The 21,404-nt window shown below is 42.4% G+C and overlaps 1 protein-coding gene across 7 annotated transcripts in view; it reads left to right on the forward strand.

Moving 5' to 3' along the window:
• GAPVD1 (GTPase activating protein and VPS9 domains 1) overlaps positions 1–21,404 on the forward strand; it is a 67,456-nt gene that overhangs the window by 16,864 nt on the left and 29,188 nt on the right. For 6 of the 7 annotated variants that reach the window (XM_029062198.2, XM_029062203.2, XM_029062201.2 and 3 more), the window contains exons 2-8: positions 716–834; positions 5,130–5,348; positions 6,521–7,364; positions 10,594–10,680; positions 12,652–12,786; positions 16,613–16,802; positions 20,745–20,905. In XM_029062198.2, the coding sequence (XP_028918031.1) occupies positions 5,164–5,348; positions 6,521–7,364; positions 10,594–10,680; positions 12,652–12,786; positions 16,613–16,802; positions 20,745–20,905 (1,602 nt within the window). In that variant the 5' untranslated portion in view covers positions 716–834; positions 5,130–5,163. The remainder of the gene's footprint in view (positions 1–715; positions 835–5,129; positions 5,349–6,520; positions 7,365–10,593; positions 10,681–12,651; positions 12,787–16,612; positions 16,803–20,744; positions 20,906–21,404) is intronic. The other variant, XM_029062200.2, reaches the window with a different exon arrangement.

Raw genomic sequence — 21,404 nt, forward strand, 5'->3', positions numbered from 1 at the left:
CCACTTGAGTACTTATGTACTTATAGTCACCCGTTGCGCTTTTGTACATATCGATTTATGCACTGTACTACTTAAGTACTTACTCAGATAGCCGTCTTTCCATTCTCTTGTTCCTCCTAATGCTTAATAATTGTGATTCATCTCTCATTAGAGCATAAACTCTTTGAGGGCAAGGATTGTATCTTTTGCCTCTATTGTATTCTTCCAATTGCTTAATACAATGTTCTGTTTACAATGGGCCCTCAATAATTGCTGTTGGTTGGTTAATTGAAATACAAACCCAGTGTACCGGAAGAGTCTATTTGCCCCGCTGAGGCTGGGGATTGGCAGGATGAGTAGTATTTTTGGCTCGAGGGTGGTTAGGCCAGGTCTGGAGCACCTGGTCATAGTTTGAGGCTGGGCCACCCAGGATTCTGGCTGGAGCCTGGGGATGGGAGAGAGTCAATCAGTCGTTCAATGGCATTCCTTGAGCGCTTTTTGTGTGCAGAGCACTGCAATTAAACACTGGGAAAGGACAGTACAACAGAATCAGCAGTCACTTCCCTGTCTCTATGAGCTTACAGTCTAGAGGACCAGAGGTCTTGACCAGAAGCCCTGTCACTGGTTGATCCTTGTCTTATTGTGAGGAATTTGTCCGCGCAACCCCAAAGGATAATTGTATGTTTAGTGATAATTGTATATATAGTGCATTAAATTCCAGTACTTTCTACCCCAGATGCTGAAGTACCAGGAAACAAAATGAGGCCCAAGTACATACGTGGTTAAGTCCTGCCTGGGCTAGCAATTCAGTACTGACCCTGGACTGTGGGATCCGAACATCAAGCCAGAACAGAAGTAAGTCCAAGTCAATGCAGAAGTGGGTCTAAGTTCCCTTCTGGGTGGCCTGTTATGCATGCAAGGTGACCCCATTGGACTGTTGGAACTTGTAGTTCCATTAGCTGGCCGAAAATGCTGTGCATTTGTTAAAGGCTCTGCACTTAAGGTAGCATATTGCCGCTCCCACAATTCAAATCCCCAAAACTGTGGAGGGGAGTAAGGAAGGTGGCAAAGGGCCCCGGCCTAAAACCAGGTTTGGCTTTTTGCTAGTCAGATCTGGCCCTAAAGACATGACCCGTTCAGAATCCAGTATTTCAATTGATTTTTCGGTTTTTATTGGTTTGAATTATCTAACTTTCTTTTAATAGCACTTTTATAGTCAATGATGGAAGAATTACTTTCTGTGGGGAAACAGCAGAATATGCAGTTTGAACTTCTTTTAGTCATACTAAAACTCTGATCTGAGCTTTTTCCTTTGGAGCCTTTGATCCTTAGTCATAAAGAGATTAATAATCATCATAATAATTAATAACTGTGGTATTTGTTAAGCACTTACTTTGTGCCAAGCACTGTTCTAAGAGCTGGAGTAGATACAAGATAATCAGGTTGTACACGGTCCCTGTCCTACATGGGGCTCACAGTCTTAATCCCCATTTTAACTGGGCCTGGGAGTCAGAAGGACCTGGGTTCTAGTCTGACTCCACCACTTGTCTGCTGAGTGACCTTGGGCAAGTCACTTCTCTGGGAAGCAGCGTGTCTTAGTGGCAAGAGCATGGGCTTGGGAGTAAGAGGGCGTGGGATTCTATTTAGTTGCCATTGTTTTTACGAGATGTTCTTCCCCTTGACTCTATTTATTGCCATTGTTCTTGTCTGTCTGTCTCCCCCGATTAGACTGTAAGCCCATCAAAGGGCAGGGACGGTCTCTATCTGTTGCCGACTTGTTCATTCCAAGCGCTTACTACAGTAGTCTGCACATAGTAAGCGCTCAATAAATACTATTGAATGAATGAATAATCCCGGCTCCACCACTTGTGTGCTGTGTGACTTTGGGTAAATCACTTAACTTCTCTGTGCCTGTTACCTCCTCTGTAAAATGGGGATTAAGAGTGTGAGCCCCACATGGAACAACCTGATCAACTTGTGTCTACCCCAATGCTTAGAGCAGTGCTTGGCACATAGTAAGTGCTTAACAAGTACCATCATTGTTATTATTATTCTCTGTGCTTCAGTTACCTCATCTGTAAAATGGTGATTAAGACTGAACTCCATGTGGGTCAGGGACTGTATCTACCCCAATTTGCTTGTATCCACCTCAGCGTTTAGTCCAATGCCCGGAACATAGTAAATGCTTAACAAATACTCCTATTATTATTATTATTATCATAGTTATTTCAGAAGTGCTTTTAAGGAGGGCAGGGGTGTGGGCTGGTGGTTTTTAAGGGGGATGGGAAGTCCCAGGAAGGAAGAAGGCCATGAAAGGTAGGTTGGTGATGAGACAGTTGATGATGAGGTATAGTTACAGTAGCTTGAGAGAACTGAATTGCAATGTGAGCTGGGATACAGTGGTGAATAGATTGGAAAGATGGGTAAGAGGGAGGTGGTGGAGTGCTTTGAAGCCAGTGGCCAGAAGTTTCTGTTTGATGTGGAGAGAAATGAATATCCATTAAAGGTTTTTGAGATCAGAGAAACAGTAGATACGAGTGTGCTCTAGACTAGCCCTGATGAATTAAATTAAAGGTGATTAGATGCCCCAATTCAGTTAGGCCAGGAAATTTCAAAATTCATGACCTGAAAAACCTAATGGAAAAAAATGAACAACTGAGATGCAGGCATGAATCTCAAGTGATAGGAGATGTCATCTAGGGAAGGAGGCATGTGTTCACATCATCTTCATCAGTTATCAGTGGTGTTCTTGAGCACCCACCATGTACAAATCACCATGATAAGGGCTTGGGAGAGTACAGCAAAAGGAAGGCACAAGTTCATTGTCTTCCAAGTGCTTACAATCTATTGGTGGCCAGACACAAAAGATTTACAAAGAGTGGGAACAGGAGGAAGAAATAGGTGTAAACAGAATGCTTTACAACTGTAGGATTAGATGGCCAAACAAGTAACTGAATATAAAATAAAAACATCCATGTTTAAGGAAGGGGTTGGTCTGATGTTAACGAGAGAAGCTGTAACATAATCAAGGGAGGCTTCCTGGAGAAAGTGGAATTTTGAAAATGAGTAATAATAATGTTAATGTTGGTATTTGTTAAGTGCTTACTATGTGCCGAGCACTGTTCTAAGCGCTGGGGTAGACACAGGGGAATCAGGTTGTCCCACGTGGGGCTCACAATCTTAATCCCCATTTGACAGATGAGGTAACTGAGGCACCGAGAAGTTAAGTGACTTGCCCAAAGTCACACAGCTGACATGTGGCCGAGCAGGGATTTGAACCCATGACCTCTGACTTCAAAGCCCGTGCTCTTTCCACTGAGCCACGCTGAGTAAACCAATCCTCGACTGAGTAAAACTGGAGGAATAGAATAAGGGCAGGGTTGCAGGCCGGAAAGTGGTGAACGAGGTCTTGTTGAAAGGTGAGTTAAGAGAGGAGAGTGTAGGCTGGGGAGAAGCGGGTGAAGGGAGTGGAAATAGAAGATAAAGCTGGCGGAGAGCTTTGAAGTCAATAACGAGGAGTCTTTGTTTGCGGGTGAAGATGGGTAGCCATTTTTAAGGCATAGAAAAGTGAATGCCAAGCAGTGCTATGAGGAAACGGGCCGTGTAGCAGACTAATATAGATTAAAATCAGGAAAGGCTGGAGGCAGGGAGATGATTTTAGAAATATTTTCCTCTCTTTTTAGGAAGTTGGGAAGGTAGATAAGGATGGGTACAGCCGTCCTGCGAGCCTAGGAGCCGTGGGTCTAGGGTTTGGGCACTCAGGTCAGTAGCTATGGTAGTTGTTCTTCCCCTTGACGCTGTTTAGTGCCATTGTTCTTGTCTGTCCGTCTCCCCCAATTAGACTGTAAGCCCGTCAAACGGCAGGGACTGTCTCTATCTGTTGCCGACTTGTTCATCCCAAGCGCTTAGTACAGTGCTCTGCACATAGTACGCGCTCAATAAATACTATTGAATTAATGAATGAATGAAGTTGTGTCCATCCAGCCTTTGTAGGGTGGCTGCAGCCCCTGGAGACTCAGACCTGTGTACCTGTTGATCTTGGAGTCACTCAGGATGTGATAGTTCTCCAAGACCAGTGTTTTCACCAGGACAGCCTGGATAGAGAGGAAGCTCTGGTTCCGAGTGGACTGGCCCAATCTGAGCCCTGATTTTGTCAGGGCCACTAGGTGGAAACACCACAAGTAAATGAGTACCAACTCTTGCCCTTTTCTCCCTCTCTGCCCTTTGCTTCTCCCTCTCCTTCACTTTCCCCATTGTTGCCCTTATCTCCTTTGCCCTCTTTCCCTCTCTTTTTTTACCCCTCTGTACCCTCCATGCTCTTTTTCCTTTCATTTTCGTCTCTGCATTCTTTTCTGTGTCTTCTCTCTCCTTACTTTTCCACCTTCTCCCTTCATCCTTTTCCCTGACCCTTTCCCCTTTCCTGGTTCCCAACTCACTCCGCCCAAGGTGACCACCCATCTGTTCACCCTAAATGGAAAGTCATCTTTGAGAGGGAGAGTGCTGTCTTCTGGCTTTATGAGAGTTCAGGTGTAGAAGTAGGTCTTGAAGTCATCTTGGGCAGAACTGCCTAATTAAAATAATAAGACTTCTAAGAAAAACTTCAGTTAGATAAAATTGTTTCCAAGCTAAGGGTATTCTTTTGATAAAATGCTTTTAAAAGCATATCTAAAATGAACTAGAGCATTTTAGCACTTAATGGAAAAGAGGAAATGCCTTTTCTGTTTTTAGATTGCTCTGTGTGGACTAGGAGTCGTGTTATAATTTTCACCTGTATATTTTCTCCCTCGCATAGTACTGTGCTCCGCTCTCAGTAAGTGCATAATGAATATTACTAAGATTACTATGAATACACAGTAGAAAAGGGTTATTTCAATTTGAGTATTATTAACCCAAATACTACAGCTTAGAAAAGTTAATCAATACCAATTGCTACTTGGCAGTCACTCTAGAAACCTTGTAAGAAAATCATTTAAATAAGAGTGTAACTATTTTGGAATTCATGTAGCTCTTAGAGGGCCAGCAAGATGTTTGCTGATTAGAATGAACTGGTTCCCTGTGGAATAGAGCAAAATACTTTACACATGTCCTACAGTGGGATTCACTTGGAATCATTTTTTACTTTTGCCTCTTGTTCCTGTTTTCCCTTTCAGGGGGGCAACCTGAGTGCCTTTTCCACATCCCAAAATGGTGAAGCAGGACATTCATTCCCTGGCTCATCAACTCAAGCAGGAACGACTCTACGTAAACTCGGAGAAGCAACTTATCCAGAGGCTCAATGCGGATGTACTCAAGACTGCTGAAAAATTGTACCGAACAGCATGGATTGCCAAGCAGCAGCGAATTAACTTGGACAGGCTAATCATAACAAGGTAATAAATATATTTTTGAGCTCTGAAATTTTTCCACATTTGAAGAATTCGTTACTCTACTTGCTAAACATTTGCTAGATGAATGTGCTATTTCAGGAGTTTCAGTTCCTCTACATTGGCATCAAAGTAGTTCCAGGTTTGCTATTGCCAGTAGTGGTGAAGGTTTCTGACCCAAAAAAATCACATAGGACCTTTCGCACAGTGGACAGAAGGAATCGTCAGGAAACCCTAAAATAGTTGGCCAACACGGGTAGTGAAAACTGCCGTGGCTTTCGAGGTGGCTTCCTTAGGCAACTCTTTTCTGCAATAAATACAATTGATTGATTGGTCTGTGGTGCTGTGGCACCGCAACGGCACTACATTGCAGTCTCTTTGATCCAAAGTGGATTTTGTACAAAAAATTCTCCCGTGCACCTCCCAGGTCCCATAGCCCGCCTGTTTGCTTAGAACTCTGTGTCCTAGGAAACACAAGACTGGTAGGGCTGAGACAGTGACAACTGGTGCTCTCACTGTGATCAGTTCCTCTGCCCTGGGTACATCCTGTCTTTCTGGATGGGGGTTTCATTAGTTCAAGTGGTCTAAGTGTATTGTCTTATTTACTGAATATTGCTCTTCATGTTGATTTAGATTTTTTCTTTAAGGTATTCATTAAGCGTTTATTGCGTACCAGACACGGTACTAAGCTTGGGCATAGGTACAAGCTAATCTGGTTGGATATAGCCCATGTCCCAATTGGGGGGCTACAGTCTTAATGCTATTTTGCAGATGAGTTAACTGAGACACAGAGAAGTCAAGTGACTTGTCTGAGGTCACACAGCAGACAGATGGCAGAGCTGGGATTAGATCCCAGGTCCTTCTGATTCCCAGGTCCGTGCTCTATCCACTAGGGCTTGCTGCTTTCTGAAGAGTAGCTTGTAACCCGTGTTGCTTTTCATTAAAGCTAAGACAGATGAAAAAATGAGTAATCGTACGCAATAACGGATGCCAAAATCATGTCCTTTTCATTGCGTGTGGCAGAATGTTGCATTTTTTTTCCCGTATTGATTTGTTTTTGTCGAATCCAGGTGCTGTGCCTTTTTGAGTTAATAGATTTTAGCGGTTTTTAGTGGACTCAGTGAAAGTAGTTTCACAGATCTGTTTCAATGGTGTGCGTTTGTTGCTATCCTTTTCAGTGCTGAAGCTTCCCCCGCTGAATGCTGCCAACATGCCAAGATCTTAGAAGACACCCAGTTTGTGGATGGATATAAGCAGTTGGGATTTCAAGAGTCGGCTTATGGGGAGTTCTTGAACAGGTTGAGGGAAAATCCACGACTCATTGCCTCCTCTCTGGTTGCTGGAGAGAAACTGAATCAGGATAACACTCAGAGTGTTATCTACACCGTTTTTACCTCCCTCTACGGCAACTGCATTATGCAAGAAGATGAGAGCTACCTCCTTCAGGTTTTGCGCTACCTGATTGAATTTGAACTCAAAGAAAGTGACAACCCTAGGCGGCTTTTGAGAAGAGGCACCTGTGCGTTCAGCATTTTATTTAAGCTTTTTTCAGAAGGCCTCTTTTCTGCCAAACTCTTTCTCACAGCAACGCTTCATGAACCAATCATGCAACTGCTGGTTGAAGATGAAGACCACCTAGAAACAGACCCAAACAAGTTAATCGAGAGGTTTTCACCATCCCAACAGGAAAAGCTCTTTGGAGAGAAAGGCTCAGATAAGTTTAAACAAAAGGTCCAAGAGATGGTGGATTCCAATGAGTCCAAACTGGTGGCCTTGGTGAACAAATTTATCGGATACCTCAAACAGAACACCTACTGCTTTCCGCACAGCTTGAGGTGGATTGTGTCCCAGATGTACAAAACCCTCTCCTGCGTAGATAGGCTAGAAGTGGGAGAGGTGAGAGCGATGTGCACAGACCTCCTCTTGGCCTGTTTCATATGCCCGGCAGTTGTCAACCCAGAACAGTATGGAATCATTTCGGATGCACCGATAAATGAGGTGGCCCGATTTAATCTGATGCAGGTAAGAGCTTCCTGGCGATCGCGTTGGCGTGGCAGGAAAGCACTGCTGTATTAGAAATCTGTTTTGTGCCTTTTGGTGGTTTGGGTATTTTCATTCATTCGGTAGTATTTATTGAGCGCTTACTATGTGCAGAGCACTGTACTAAGCGCTTGGAATGTACAATTCGTCAACAGATAGAGGCAATCCCTGCCCATTGACGGGCTTACAGTCTGATCGTTTTACCAACTCTCTCAGAGGCAGATATTCAGGCACTCTTCATTGCCCCTGCCAGTCTTTTTAATTAAACTGACTTCCAGTCATTTTTCAAAACTTTTAAAAGAGCAGTTTCTGGGGCAGTTTGGTTAGCTGCAGAGCTTTCCCCCCAGCCCCTTACGAATTTCATTGGTAAAAAGTTGTACCAGGTTAAATCTTTGTACTGCTTATGTGAGTTGACACACACAGTGGTTTAGTTTTTTGAGTCCATAAGTGGTATTTAGTAAGCGCTTACTATGTGCAGAGCACTTTACTAAGCGCTTGGGAGATGACTGTTCAACAGAATCATCAGATACCTTCCCTGCCCATAACAAACTTAGAGTACAGAGGACGAGCTTACAGTCTAGAGGAATGCTGTTGATTCTCCGGTGATCATCAACAACTTTCCGGTGATCATCATCAATCCTTGCCTATGAAATGGGAGAGTTGTTTCAGAGAAGGCATGGTGTTTCCTACTATGCAAAATTCTTCTTGAGGAAGTGTTTATTACTGTTAGGTTGTAGTTCTTTATTTTTGCTTGTGTTCCACACTCTCATCCTGGATTTTGTAATGATTGACTGGTTAAGCAGTGCTCAGGTTACTATGTGATGTGCTGATGTTTGTGTAACAGCTCTAAGTTCAAAGTGAGCCCATAATTTAAAAATTCAAAGGCCATCACGGGAAGGTGATGTTGGGTGTGATTGTTCATCCTAAAAATTGGGGAGACTTGGAAGAAAATGGATGCTTTAATCCTTGATGGCATCGTTGCTAAGATTAACATACAATTTCCACAACGCCCTGAATTATATCCATATCATGATCTTTTCAACAAGGGAGTGGTAACTTCTTTAAGCAGTACATGGAGCTGGATTAGGAAAAGAAGAGGGGGTTGTTTTTGAGTTGAGTGTTAAAATGTGCAGAACGCCTTAGGATAAAAATTGTGTTTAATATGAATGCAGGTATTTGTGCCAGAAAATGATATTTTAGAATGTGATTTGGTGGGAACGTGATAGAATAGAGGAACACAGTGCTGTAGCTTTGGCTGTAAATTGGATATGAAACAGTTTGGCTTGTTTCAAGCAGAATCAAGAGTTTCCGAGACCACAGTGTTAGCCTATTTGCATTGTACAGAGAGCCAGTGGCAAAATTGTCCTTGTTTATTGGAAACTAAAAGCTAACTTTAAGCTGTTGCTTAAAGCTGTTACAAATTGATTTCTAGTTATTCATGTCAATGAATAAAAATGAAAATGATAATCATGACATTTTTGAAATGCTTTCCGTGTGTCCATAACTGTTCTCAGCACTGGAGTAGATACGGGTTCGTCACTTTGAACACAGTCTCTGTCCCACATGGGGCTCTCACAATCTAAATAGGAGGGAGGACAGGTACCGAATCCCCATTTTACAGATGAGGAAACTGAGGCACAGAGAAGTTAAGCAACTTTCCCAAGGTCATAAAACACAGGCAATTGGCAGAAGTGGAATTAGAGCCCAGGTCCTCTGACTCTCAGGCCCTGTGCTTTTTCCAGTAGGGCAAGCTGCTTCCCAGAATTATAGAGAAGGATCAGAGAAAGTGTCAAGGCAATGCAGACCCTTTGAAAAAACTTTCTGAATTCCACACTTCTTGAATTTCATGTGGTGTGACAGAAACAGGCCACTACAATAATCACGTGGCATTTGCATGTATTTTATATGGCTGGATCCGTACATATTCAGCTGTCGCACTGATGGCAGCGTTGGGCCACAATGCCAACCCCTCCTGTCTCTTTGGTCACCAGCAGCTACACATCCTTCTCTTTCGTTGTCTGGCTACTTCTCCATAGATCAATTAGTGGTGTTTATTGAGCGTTTACTGTTCGCAGAGCTCTATCCTAAGCACTTGAGAGCGCACCCACAAGGAGCTTACAGTCTTCAGGGGGAGATGGACATTAAAATAGTTTATGGATAAGGATGTATATTTATATATATCCTTTGCTCTACACACACACGTGTGTGTGTGTGTGGGCATGCGCGCTGTGGGGCTTGGGTTACTATCAAAAGTACTCAGTAATGTTGGTATTTAAGTGCTTACTATGTGCAGAGCACTGTTCTAAGTGCTGGGGTAGATACAGGATAATCAGGTTGTCCCACATGGGGTTCACAGTCTTCATCCCCATTTTACAGATGAGGTAACTGAGGCACAGAGAAGTGAAGTGACTTGCCCACAGTCACACAGCGGACAAGTGGCAGAGCGGGGTTTCGAACCCATGACCTCCGACTCCCAAGCCCGGCTCTTTCCACTGAGCCACGCTGGAACTCAATCAAGTGCATAACCGACCCAGAGGGGAGGATGGTTTGGGGAAATAAAGGACTTAGTCTGGGAGGGCCTCTTGACAGAGATGTGATTTTAGGAGAGTTTTGAAGCCCAGGCAGTCTTGAGTTGTTGAATAAACTTTTGCTTTTGTCTCATGGACAGTATTGGTGATGCTTTTTCTAATCAGTCACCTGCGATTACTGAGGGACCACCATATTTCCATTTATTTTTAACCTTTTTTTTTTTTTTTTTTTGATAGCATGGAGGTGTGCAGGAATGCAACTGTCCTGTTGTAGGAGGGATGCTTGTAGGTTAAACTCAGATGCTGAATCAAATTTTTTATTATACCTGCTTTAAAAAACAGGTCTTAAAAGTGTACCACTAGTAGAATTTTCGGGAATAGCATTATTGCCTAAATATTGTTCCCGGCCTGATGCTTAGTGCACAGCAGAAATTAAAGCAAGACTCTTATCTGTACCTCTACCAGTTCAGTACTTTAAATGGATGATTTTGCAGAACACCGGAAACACTGCAAAGGTATATTATTTTAAGCACATATGGAGGAACTATATATATTTCAAAAGAAAGGACATTTTTTGTGGCTTTTTATAGGAGAACGTTTCTTCTTCACCGTAATCGACCCAGTTCTTGATTAGAGATGAGTTGGCTTAGTCTCTCTGACCCTAATGTTCTTTCCAATTGCAGGTTGGTCGCCTTTTGCAGCAGTTGGCAATGACTGGCTCTGAAGAGGGTGATCCTCGCATAAAGGGAAGCCTGGGTAAATTTGACAAAGTAAGAACAATTAAGAGAATGTTGTCGAAGCATCGTGTTCGCTTTCTGAAAGTTCGGGAAAATGTCCCAAGTGACCTTTATGTCTCCCGATTCTAAAACTTGAATGAAAAATAGCTAGTAGTATTCATTCATTCATTCAATAGTATTTATTGAGCGCTTACTATGTGCAGAGCACTGTACTAAGCGCTTGGGGGATGAACAAGTCGGCAACAGATAGAGACAGTCTCTGCTGTTTGACGGGCTTACAGTCTAATCGGGGGAGATGGACAGACAAGAACAATGGCAATAAATAGAGTCAAGGGGAAGAACATCTCGTAAAAACAATGGCAACTAAATAGAATCAAGGCGATGTACAATTCATTAACAAAATAAATAGGGTAACGAAAATATATACAGTTGAGCGGACGAGTACGGTGCTGTGGGGATGGGAAGGGAGAGGTGGAGGAGCAGATGGAAAAGGGGAAAAAGAGAGTTAAGCTGCGGAGAGGTAAAGGGGGGATGGCAGAGGGAGTAGAGGGAGAAGAGGAGCTCAGTCTGGGAACGCCTCTTGGAGGAGGTGAGTTTTAAGTAGGGTTTTGAAGAGGGAAAGAGAATCAGTTTGGCGGAGGTGAGGAGGGAGGGCGTTCCAGGACCGTGGGAGGACGTGACCTAGGGGTCGACGACGGGATAGGCGAGACCGAGGGACGGTGAGGAGGTGGGCGGCAGAGGAGCGGAGCGTGTGGGGTGGGCGGTAGAAAGAGAGAAGGGAGGAGAGGTAGGAAGGGGCAAGGTGATGGAGAGCCTCGAAGCCTAGAGTGAGGAGTTTTTGTTTGGAGCGGAGGTTGATAGGTGGCAACCACTGGAGTTGTTTAAGAAGGGGAGTGACATGCCCAGATCGTTTCTGCAGGAAGATGAGCCGGGCAGCGGAGTGAAGAATAGACCAGAGCGGGGCGAGAGAGGAGGAAGGGAGGTCAGAGAGAAGGCTGACACAGTAGTCTAGCTGGGATATAACGAGAGCCCGTAACAGTAAGGTAGCCGTTTGGGTGGAGAGGAAAGGGCGGATCTTGGCGATATTGTAGAGGTGAAACCGGCAGGTCTCGGTAACGGATAGGATGTGTGGGGTGAACGAGAGAGACGAGTCAAGGATGACACCGAGATTGCGGGCCTGAGAGACGGGAAGGATGGTCGTGCCATCCACGGTGATAGAGAAGTCTGGGAGAGGACCGGGTTTGGGAGGGAAGATGAGGAGCTTGGTCTTGCTCATGTTGAGTTTTAGGTGGCCGGCCGACATCCAGGTGGAGACGTCCCGGAGGCAGGAGGAGATGCGAGCCTGAAGGGAGGGGGAGAGGACAGGGGCGGAGATGTAGATCTGCGTGTCATCTGCGTAGAGATGGTAGTCAAAGCCGTGAGAGCGAATGAGTTCACCGAGGGAGTGAGTGTAAATGGAGAACAGAAGAGGGCCGAGAACTGACCCTTGAGGAACTCCAACAGTTAAAGGATGGGAGGGGGAGGAGGCTCCAGCGAAGGAGACCGAGAATGACCGGCCAGAGAGGTAAGAGGAGAACCAGGAGAGGACAGAGTCCGTGAAGCCAAGGTGAGATAAGGTATGGAGGAGGAGGGGATGGTCGACAGTGTCAAAGGCAGCAGAGAGGTCAAGGTAGTAGTAGTATTACATATACAACTTTTCATTTGTTCCTGCTTTGGCCTCAGCTGTTAAAGGTGCATTATTTATAGGTCTGTGTCTTAGGGTCGTCAAAATGGGGTCTTTGAAATGAGCACTGTAGAATTTCTATTTTCTCTCTAAGCACTCTCAAATTGGGTTTGAGAGAGGGTGAACTACAAAACTTTGTGATATGAGAGCATTAGAGGTTTTTTTTCCAGTTGTACTATATGTAGCTTTGCTTATGTCCCCTAATAAACTGCATTATTCTTTGTCTCTTGAGGTATTAAATCTTTAACTGTGTTATTTTATTTCTTTTTTCTCTTTTACAGAGTTGTGTGGCTGCTTTCCTTGATGTTGTAATTGGTGGCCGTGCAGTAGAAACTCCACCAATGTCCTCTGTTAATCTCCTAGAAGGGTTGAGTAGGACTGTGGTTTATATGACCTATAGCCAACTTATTACCCTGGTAATGGCCTAGTTCTGCAACAGAAATTTCATGAATCATTTGAATAAGGACTATAAATAGCTAGGCATGTGTGAGCGGTTGCCTCTCTCTCGACTCTCCTGTCTCCAACCCCTTGCTCACCCTGTTTCCCCTGCCTGGAGCTCCCCTCCCTTTTAAATTAATCCAACAGCTCTCCTGATCTTCAAAACCCTCTTGAAATTCCACTTTCTGTGGGAAGTCTTCCTTGATTAATTTCTCCCACCCCAAGTCACAGCAGTCCTGGCTCTGCCACTTGTCTGCTTTATGACCTTGGGCAAGTTACTTAGCTTCTCCATGTCTGTTACCTCATCTATAAAATGAGGATAAGACTTGTGAGCCTTGTGAGCAACCTGATTGGCTTCTATCTGTCCCAACTCTTAATACAGTGCCTACTATATAGTTAAGAGCTTAACAGTGCTATTAAAAGAACCCAACACTACTTTGAGCACTTAAATATTTTAACCCTCCATCCTCAGCAGTCAATCATTCAGCGCTTAGAACAGTGCTTGGTACATAATAAGCACTTAACAAACACCATCATCATCAACCAGTGTTATTTATTGAGTGCTTACTGTGTGTAGAGGCTTGGAAGAGTACAGTGGAACAGTACAATGTTTACAGTGGCGCTGGCACTTATGTATATATTGACTTTTACTGGTGGATATATCAGAAAGGTGGATATAAATCTGGATATGTTACATATTTTCACATACTCATCTACAGTCGTCCCATTATAAGTACACTTTTATCTCTCAGGAATTACATGTAAATGTGGACATTACTTGCAGCTTTCTCTCACTTCAAAGTAGCTTCAAAATATATCTTGGCTTAAGAACTTCCATTCTCCTCCTTCTGGAGTGTTTTAAGTGACTTGATAGGTGATTAAAGCCCATTTACATTTAGCATTAGGCAATGGCCAGATCAATTTAGCATAGATATTGAATGGCAGACTTGTTAGCACAAGGTGCCATTTTACTGAATTTTTCTTGGAAAAAAAATGCTATATCCCCATTAGTGCTTTTAATTGATTCCCTGAAAATAAAGTTAAGTAGAAAGCACTTCACTTAACAGTTTCCCCTAAGAAATAGTATTGTGAATTAGTGCATTTTCCAGATCCAAAGGCACTGAGCAAAATATATTTTTAGAAGTGCTAAAAACTTGTGTTTACACAGTGAGCAAAGTTAACGTATACCAAGAATGCAAATTTTCAATTAGTTTTTTTTTGTGAATATGTAAGTACATAATTTTTAAAAGTGTTTTCTTTCACATTGTATATAACAAAGATTTATCTTATGGTAAATCTATCATTATCAAGGGGCAGGGAATAATGTCTGCTAATTCTGTTATTGTATTCTCCCAAGTGCTTAGTTACAGTGCTCTGCTCATAGAAAGAGCTCAGTAAATACCATATATTTGATCGAATAGATTACAGAAATCATAAATTGATTTGGGCTGTAATCACTGAAATCAAGTCAGTCAAAATACTTCAAATGGAGGGAAAGGGAATATTTCATTGAAGGTGAATTTTGCAGCATTATCACGGTGAGTTATATTATTGTTATCCTAACAAGTGCTTACTTGCCAAGCACTTTACTACACTCAGGAGCAAGTACAAGATAGTCAAATCTGATGCCATCCCTATCCTTCAAGGGCTCAGAGGTTAAGGGGTAGGGAGAGTGGGTATTTTATCCCCATTTTACAGGTGAAGAAACTGAGGCATAGAGAGGGGTTTTTTTTAATGGCATGTTAAGTGCTTACTGTGTGCTGGGCACTTTACTAAGTGCTGATGTAGGTACAAGTTAATCAGGTTGGACCCAGTCCATGACCCATGTGGACTTCACAGTCTTAATCCCCATTTTACAGATGAGGTAACAGGCACAGAAGAGTGAAGTGACTTTTCCAAGGTCACACAGCAGACAAGTGGAGGATCTAGGGGTAGAACCCAGGTCCTTCTGCCCTCCAGGCCCATGATGTCCCTGAGACCACACAGCTAGCCAGTGGCATAGCTGGAAGTAGAACCCGGATCTCCTGATTTGCAGTCCCCTTCTCCTGTATCAGTAATACTAATCATTAGGGCTATCAGTGAAAGAGTACTAAAATATCATTTTATTGCAGATCCAAAGTTGAGTATAAGACCAGAAAAATGATTTATTTTTCATTTTGTTGTTGCCCTGAGGCAGGGATCTGCAACGTATGGCTCAAAAAGGCGTATCTGACACTGCCATGGATCATGGGGTGGGGAGGGATAGTGTCCTGGAAGAGTACAGCCATCTGACCTTGCTGCAGTCCATGAGGGGGTGGGGAATGGGCAAGGGGCGACAGGCCCTAGTCTTTTACCGGGAATCCAGGTAGCAAGGAAGGAGCCCTGCCCAGGCCCATGTCCTCTGCCCTTTTGCATCCTTGTGGGAGAAGAAAAGAGGGTAAAGTGCTAACTTTTCAGTGATGCCCCATCATGCCACCTCTCTCTTTGCCTTGCCTTCTTTTCCTGTCCTGCCCCCCCCCCCGCCATTTTCCTTCCTCTTTCTCCCCTTTCTCTTCTTTTCCTCCTCCTCCCCCCCTCTGCTTCCTCCTCTTCTGCTCCCTTCCCCCCTCTTGACAGCAGCAACTGCTGCTATGAAACAGCATGTGCTGGTCTAGCGTAGTGATATCATCTGTCATGAGAAGGCTGAGTAGTTTGGGAACGTGTCTGTGTGTGTATGTGTGTGTGTTTACTTGTATTGATATCTGTCTCCCCCACTCTAGACTATGAGCTCGTTCTGGGCAAGGAATGTCACTGTTTATCATTTTATTGTACTTTCCCAAGCACTTAGTACAGTGCTGTTCACACAGCGCTGAATAAAAACGATTGAGTGTGTGTGTGTCCATTCTAGCCACCGCCCAGCAAGCGTTGCACAAGATTGGGGTGAGAGGCGAAGCATTAAAATTACTACCCCAGTGAGGAGTGGGGGATGTCATTTCAGTCTCTCCTATTGAGCGCTTTCTGTGTGCTGAGCACTGTATTAAGTGCTTGGGAAAGTACAATATAACAGACACATTCCCTGCCCACAACAAGCCTAAACTCTTTAATTCCCAGTGAAGTAAGCATTGTTAATTAGGGGTGGTTTTGTTTGACACTTGCACACCAAAAATTACATAAAAGGTTGTCTATCCCTCCCTAAGTTTTGTGGAAAGAAATATTTATTTTGTGGCTAATGATTCCCATACTGACATATCCAAGTTTTGATTAGTTTGTTTCTTACCCTTGTCCCCCTCTACTTAAAAAAAAAAAAAAAAAAAAAGCACTATATTTTCACACATTAAAAAAAGCTAATTAGAATCTTTCGTTTCTGGTACGTATTAACATTGCTTTGCATTTTGATTTTGGATCACTTTTAAAAGTTTATATTAGTCCATTTGTTTGGATCTTGGGAACACATTAATTAATGCCCTTTATGTTATTTCTGATGGGAAACTAAACTTTGTGTAACACTCTTCACTTAACTTAATTTTCATAGACTCGACTAGGAGCGCTAACTGGATTTATCAGTATATCATCTATCCAGATTCCTCTGATTTCCAGGTGTCTTTCCTTCTGCTTTTGCTGTGGTAGATAGCATATGTTTGCATGTCTCTGTCATTAATTTTGTAAGCGCCTTGAGGGGAGTAATCATGTTATTTACTCCCCTTGCATTTTGAGCACTCTGCTCTGCAAACTGTAGGTACATAGTTGATCCTGTTGATTGAGTGGTTGATGGGTGAGGGGTTGAGCAGTATTTAATCGTTCTCTTTTATTAACTTGCCAGGCTAGTAACTGATGTTTCTCTTGTAGGTCGGCTTTATGCGAAATGTTATGTCAGGGGATCAACTGAGAGAAGATAGAATGGCTCTGGACAATTTGTTGGCAAACTTACCTCAGGCCAAGCCAGGAAAAAGCAGCAGCCTGGAAATGACTCCTTATGGAACCCCACAGCTCTCTCCTGCGACCACACCAGCCAACAAAAAAAATCGTCTTCCACTAGGTGCGGAGTATAAAGTGGAAGCATGTGTTTGTTTTCAGTCTTTCCTCCAGTTCAGCAGTGGTCCTCCTTTAGTGTTCTTGGATGGCTTGGACAGATATTTCTATCTCTATCTGGTAATTCAAAGTATTACCTGGCAATCCAAGTTAACACGGAGAAGGGAAAAATGGGTATCATTTAAGCAAATGCTGTCCTCGTCCAAAAGTGACCCCTTGCGGATCATCCGAAGTGTTGTTTTGCGTGAGTGGGCTATTTGGTCATTTTTTAAATTGACTAATGAATTTATAACAACTTCAAAATTTAACACCAATATAATGGTATTTATTAAAGTGCTTACCATGTATCAGGTAGTAAGCTAGGTGCCAGGGGAGATACTTATACAAGATATAATACTCAATAAATGAATAAGTGCCAAAGTTCTTTATGCAGTATGTAGCTCTTTTTGCAAAATGTAGGATTTGTCCAATTATTAATTTAGAAATATTAACCTGGGCCAATGAAGTACCAATATTATTAAAAGCTGACTATGCTAGCTTTATTTCCTATTCGTGGTCAGCTTCGAACCCATGACCTCTGACTTCCAAGCCTGAACTCTTTCTACTGAGCCACGCTGCTTCTTTTTGCACTTCCTGTACTTCTTCCAAAACATGATTTACCCCTAGTTTGATAGAATCTGTGAAAAACCCTCTCCCTACAAACAAATGGGTGTGTTCAGAGCATAACAAAGGTGTCAAGTTTTCATTTGGAGTGAAGGGGTGAGAAGGGGACTGAGATCTTAGTGGGGATGGAACCTAGGAGTGTATCGTCTTCGAGGAGTTTTCGGGCCAGAAACAATCATTTAGCTTTTTTTTTTCCAGCCCTGATTGAAAACATTCAAGCTTTGTCAGAAAACTGGGATGAGTTAAATTGGTAGCCCAGTTGAAAAAACAGTTGGGGACCTTGTCCCATCATTCACATAGAGTTGGCTTCTACATATCAGAAAATATTTCAAGAAGGCTTATTTTAAGTAGTTGACTTTTCAAACAGTGTATCAGAACTGTTATCTGAAATTGAGGAGTTATAGATTCTAATTGTGCAGTACTCAATTCTAGGAACAGTTGTCACAATACAGAATATTTGCTCTTTTCTTCACTCACGATTAGTATAAGAATTAGAATCTTTCAAATGAAATAATGTAAAGGTTCTATTTTATTAGGGGACTGCTAGCATGCTTTGGGAGATGTAACTTTTGGCAATTTGGAGATGATCATTTCTTTAATTCACCTCTACCCAATAACTGTTCATTCAATCATTCATTCAATCAAATTTTTTGAGCGCTTACTGTGTGCAAAGCACTGTACTAAGCACTTGGAAAGTATAATTCAGCAATAGAGAGATAATCCCTGCCCACACCAGGTTTACAGTCTAGAACAGGGAGGACAGACATCAAAGCAAGTAAACAAGCACTAATATGAATAAATAGAATTACAGCCTTATACAATTACAGCTATATACACATTCATTCATTCAATCGTATTTTTTGAGTGCTTACTGTGTACAGAGCGCTGAACTAAGCACTTGGGGAAGTGCAATACAAGTAAACAGGCATCGATATAAGTAAGTAGAATTATAGATATAGACATAATTGATGCTACTGATGCCTGTCTACTTGCTTTGTCATCTGTCTCCCCTCTTTTAGTCAGCCTGCTGGTGGGTAGGGATTGTCTCTGTTGCCGAATTGTCCTTTCCAAGTGCTTAGTAGAGTGCACACATTAAGCACTCAATAAAAACGATTGAATGAATAAATGCTGTGGGGCAAGGAGACGGCGGGTGGTGGGGAGAGGTAGAGGAAAGGGAGCAAGTCAGGGTGACGTGGGATGGAGGGGGAGCCGGGGAAGAGGGGGCGCTTAATCTGGGAATGCCTCTTGGAGGTGAGCCGGGACCTGGCCATTTGCAATTTTCAAACCCTCCACAGAGATCTTTGAAGAGCGTAGGTGCACGGCCGGGGTGTTGGGGTGACCTTCCAGAGGTGTTCTAAATATAGGGCTAGTGGAAAGTGATTGTCAGATTTCATTTACCCAGCTACTTGATTATCAAGTTGAATGATCAGTTCATTGTGTTTATTTTACAATCTTTAAAATATTTCTGTTGTTCAGAGGGTTGATTTTCTTTCTGTTTTATGCTGTCGAAACCCAGGACAACAGTTAGCAGCCTTCACTGTCTGGGATACCTCAGTCACCAATATCACAGCTCACATTACTCTAGTAGCCCCATTTGGTGTGTAATAGGCTCTTTTCCTTCTCTCTTACAAGCTTTATTTTGATTCACAAAATAATTCATGTGCATGTCCAAGTGACTTTTTTGTAAACTGTCGAAAACAAGAACTATTTGTGTGCTTTTCTTAGCACCTCGTGACTCTTGGTCCAAAACTTTTACATCTACAGTGTAATTAAGGAATATAGTTCATCAAGGTGAAAATTACGATGTTTATAAAGGTTAGGTTATTTTTTCACTTTTATGAAATATGTAGTTCAATGAAAATTTGCCTCCCAAATGAACTACTTAATTTTTACTACTATAAAAATAAGTATCTTTGGGCCCTGTTATTATGTGAGTCGTGAAAGTCATAATGGTCTTAATGATAAAACATTTGTAATGGGGAAAATACACAGATATCTTATATCCCCAAACTCATTATCTTGCAGTGTTATAAGTTTTTTCTGAGCCGGTTTTGAACTCTCCCTTTTGAAATGAGTTGATAAATTTATCAAGTAATAATCAAATAAGCATATTTCTACTCAACTGCAGTTTAGGGGCTTTCATTAGAAGGTTATTTAGGAGTCTTTTGTTTTGCTTTGAATATATATTTTTATCCCTAAAGATCTTGGGAGAGAAGATTTTTGCTTTGTGCTTATCTTTAATTTTATAGTTCATCGAAAGAAGGTGGCCGACAGTTATTTCAAGGGTATAGAGTTCAGGGAGAGGAGGGCGTGAACAAGCCACTCTCTTCAAAAGTTGTTATAAGTATGGATCTACCTACCTACTGGGTTCACTGGTAGTTTACTGTTGGTTGGCAGGGAAGAAAAAGAACAAAAAGAGCTACAGAGTATTTACAAATGTAAGTTGGTAAACAATCCCATTTCGGGCCAGGCCAGTGGTTTATCCATGCAGTATTGTTCCTTTGGCAGTGGTGAGAAAGAATGTCTGGAAGACTAACATAGCGGTTGCCTTTCTTGGTAAATATTTATTGTTATGAGGTGACATTGGACATCTTCACCTTTTCCCTCCACCATCCATAGATCTACTTTGTCTTGTACAGCCCTTTTTTCTGTAAGATCCTTAAAATATCTTTTAGTAGCCCATTAGGGATCTCTCATCCAAGAATTTACGCAAACCCTTTGCAGAGTTAGTGATATTTTAGTTGAGTGAGGGCAAAGAGAAGTTTGAATAATTTGATTTTTTTTCCCAAGATGCATCACAAAGCCCAGCTGGCTTGAATTTTCTAACTCCTTCTTGTATGCAGTAGATGTCCATGGGGAGGTATTTTCTCACCATGTAAGCGTGATTACTCCTCTTCCAGAATACATTTTTCAAAGTCTTCTTTTTTAAAGGTGACAATAAGGTAAAGCCATCACAGACTTACATTAACTGGGAAGTGGAGGCAATGCTATGTATGATTCCTGGTGTAGTACTGTATTCCTGTCATCCATCCATCCACTTGTTGAACAGATCTCAGAAAACTCACATTGTGTTCTTGAAGTAGTCTTTCATAGGCGAAATAGAATAAATGGGCCATTGTAACTCTGAATTTTGTAAGCACTTTATCTGTGTTTTGGTCACTTTTCTAATGCATGTGCAGATATTCAACACCAAGAGAATTTATTTTGCCATCTTTTTCTTTTCTGTAAGTGGTTCAGTCCTCAGTTCCATAGTCTTAAAAATTAACATCTGCATTTTTTTTCTTAGCAACTCGGAGCAGAAGCCGAACGAATATGTTAATGGACCAGTTTATGGATCATGAAGGACCATTCCAAGAAACTATCCAGGAAGTGCAGCCTGAAGAAGTATTGGTCATTTCTCTGGGGACAGGTCCTCAGCTCACTCCGGGTATGATGTCAGAAAATGAGGTATGACCTTGTCAGATGCCTATTGCAAAATCTAAGAAAGTTGAAACAGTTTGTATCCACGCAACAGTGTTACATCCTTAATGAATGCAGCATTAAAAAAAGTGTTTACTGCGAGACCTTTGACTGCCCCTACCACCTCCACATGGATGCATATACCGTTTCTTTCAGTGTTGCATCATGTTCTACGCAGATAGACACACGTTGAAAGAACGAGTTAATTAGTCAGCAGTATTTAGTGAGCATCTGCCATGGGCAGAATGCTCTTCTGAGTGATTGGGAGAGCACATTTGAAGTAGAAGACATAATTCCTGCCCTTAAGGAGTTCATACTCGAGTGGGGGAAATAGACACAAAATCATTTCTGGGTAGAACGGACAGGGAAAGTGGATATGCAGATGACTATGCGCTTACTGGGGTATGTAAGTCGATATGTTCACCAGTGCTGTAGGTGAATAACCTTGTTACTGGCACGGGAGTCCTGAGGTGGTAGAGGGTCTTAT

Source organism: Ornithorhynchus anatinus, chromosome 4, assembly GCF_004115215.2.
Source record: "Ornithorhynchus anatinus isolate Pmale09 chromosome 4, mOrnAna1.pri.v4, whole genome shotgun sequence".
Lineage (NCBI taxonomy): Eukaryota > Metazoa > Chordata > Mammalia > Monotremata > Ornithorhynchidae > Ornithorhynchus > Ornithorhynchus anatinus.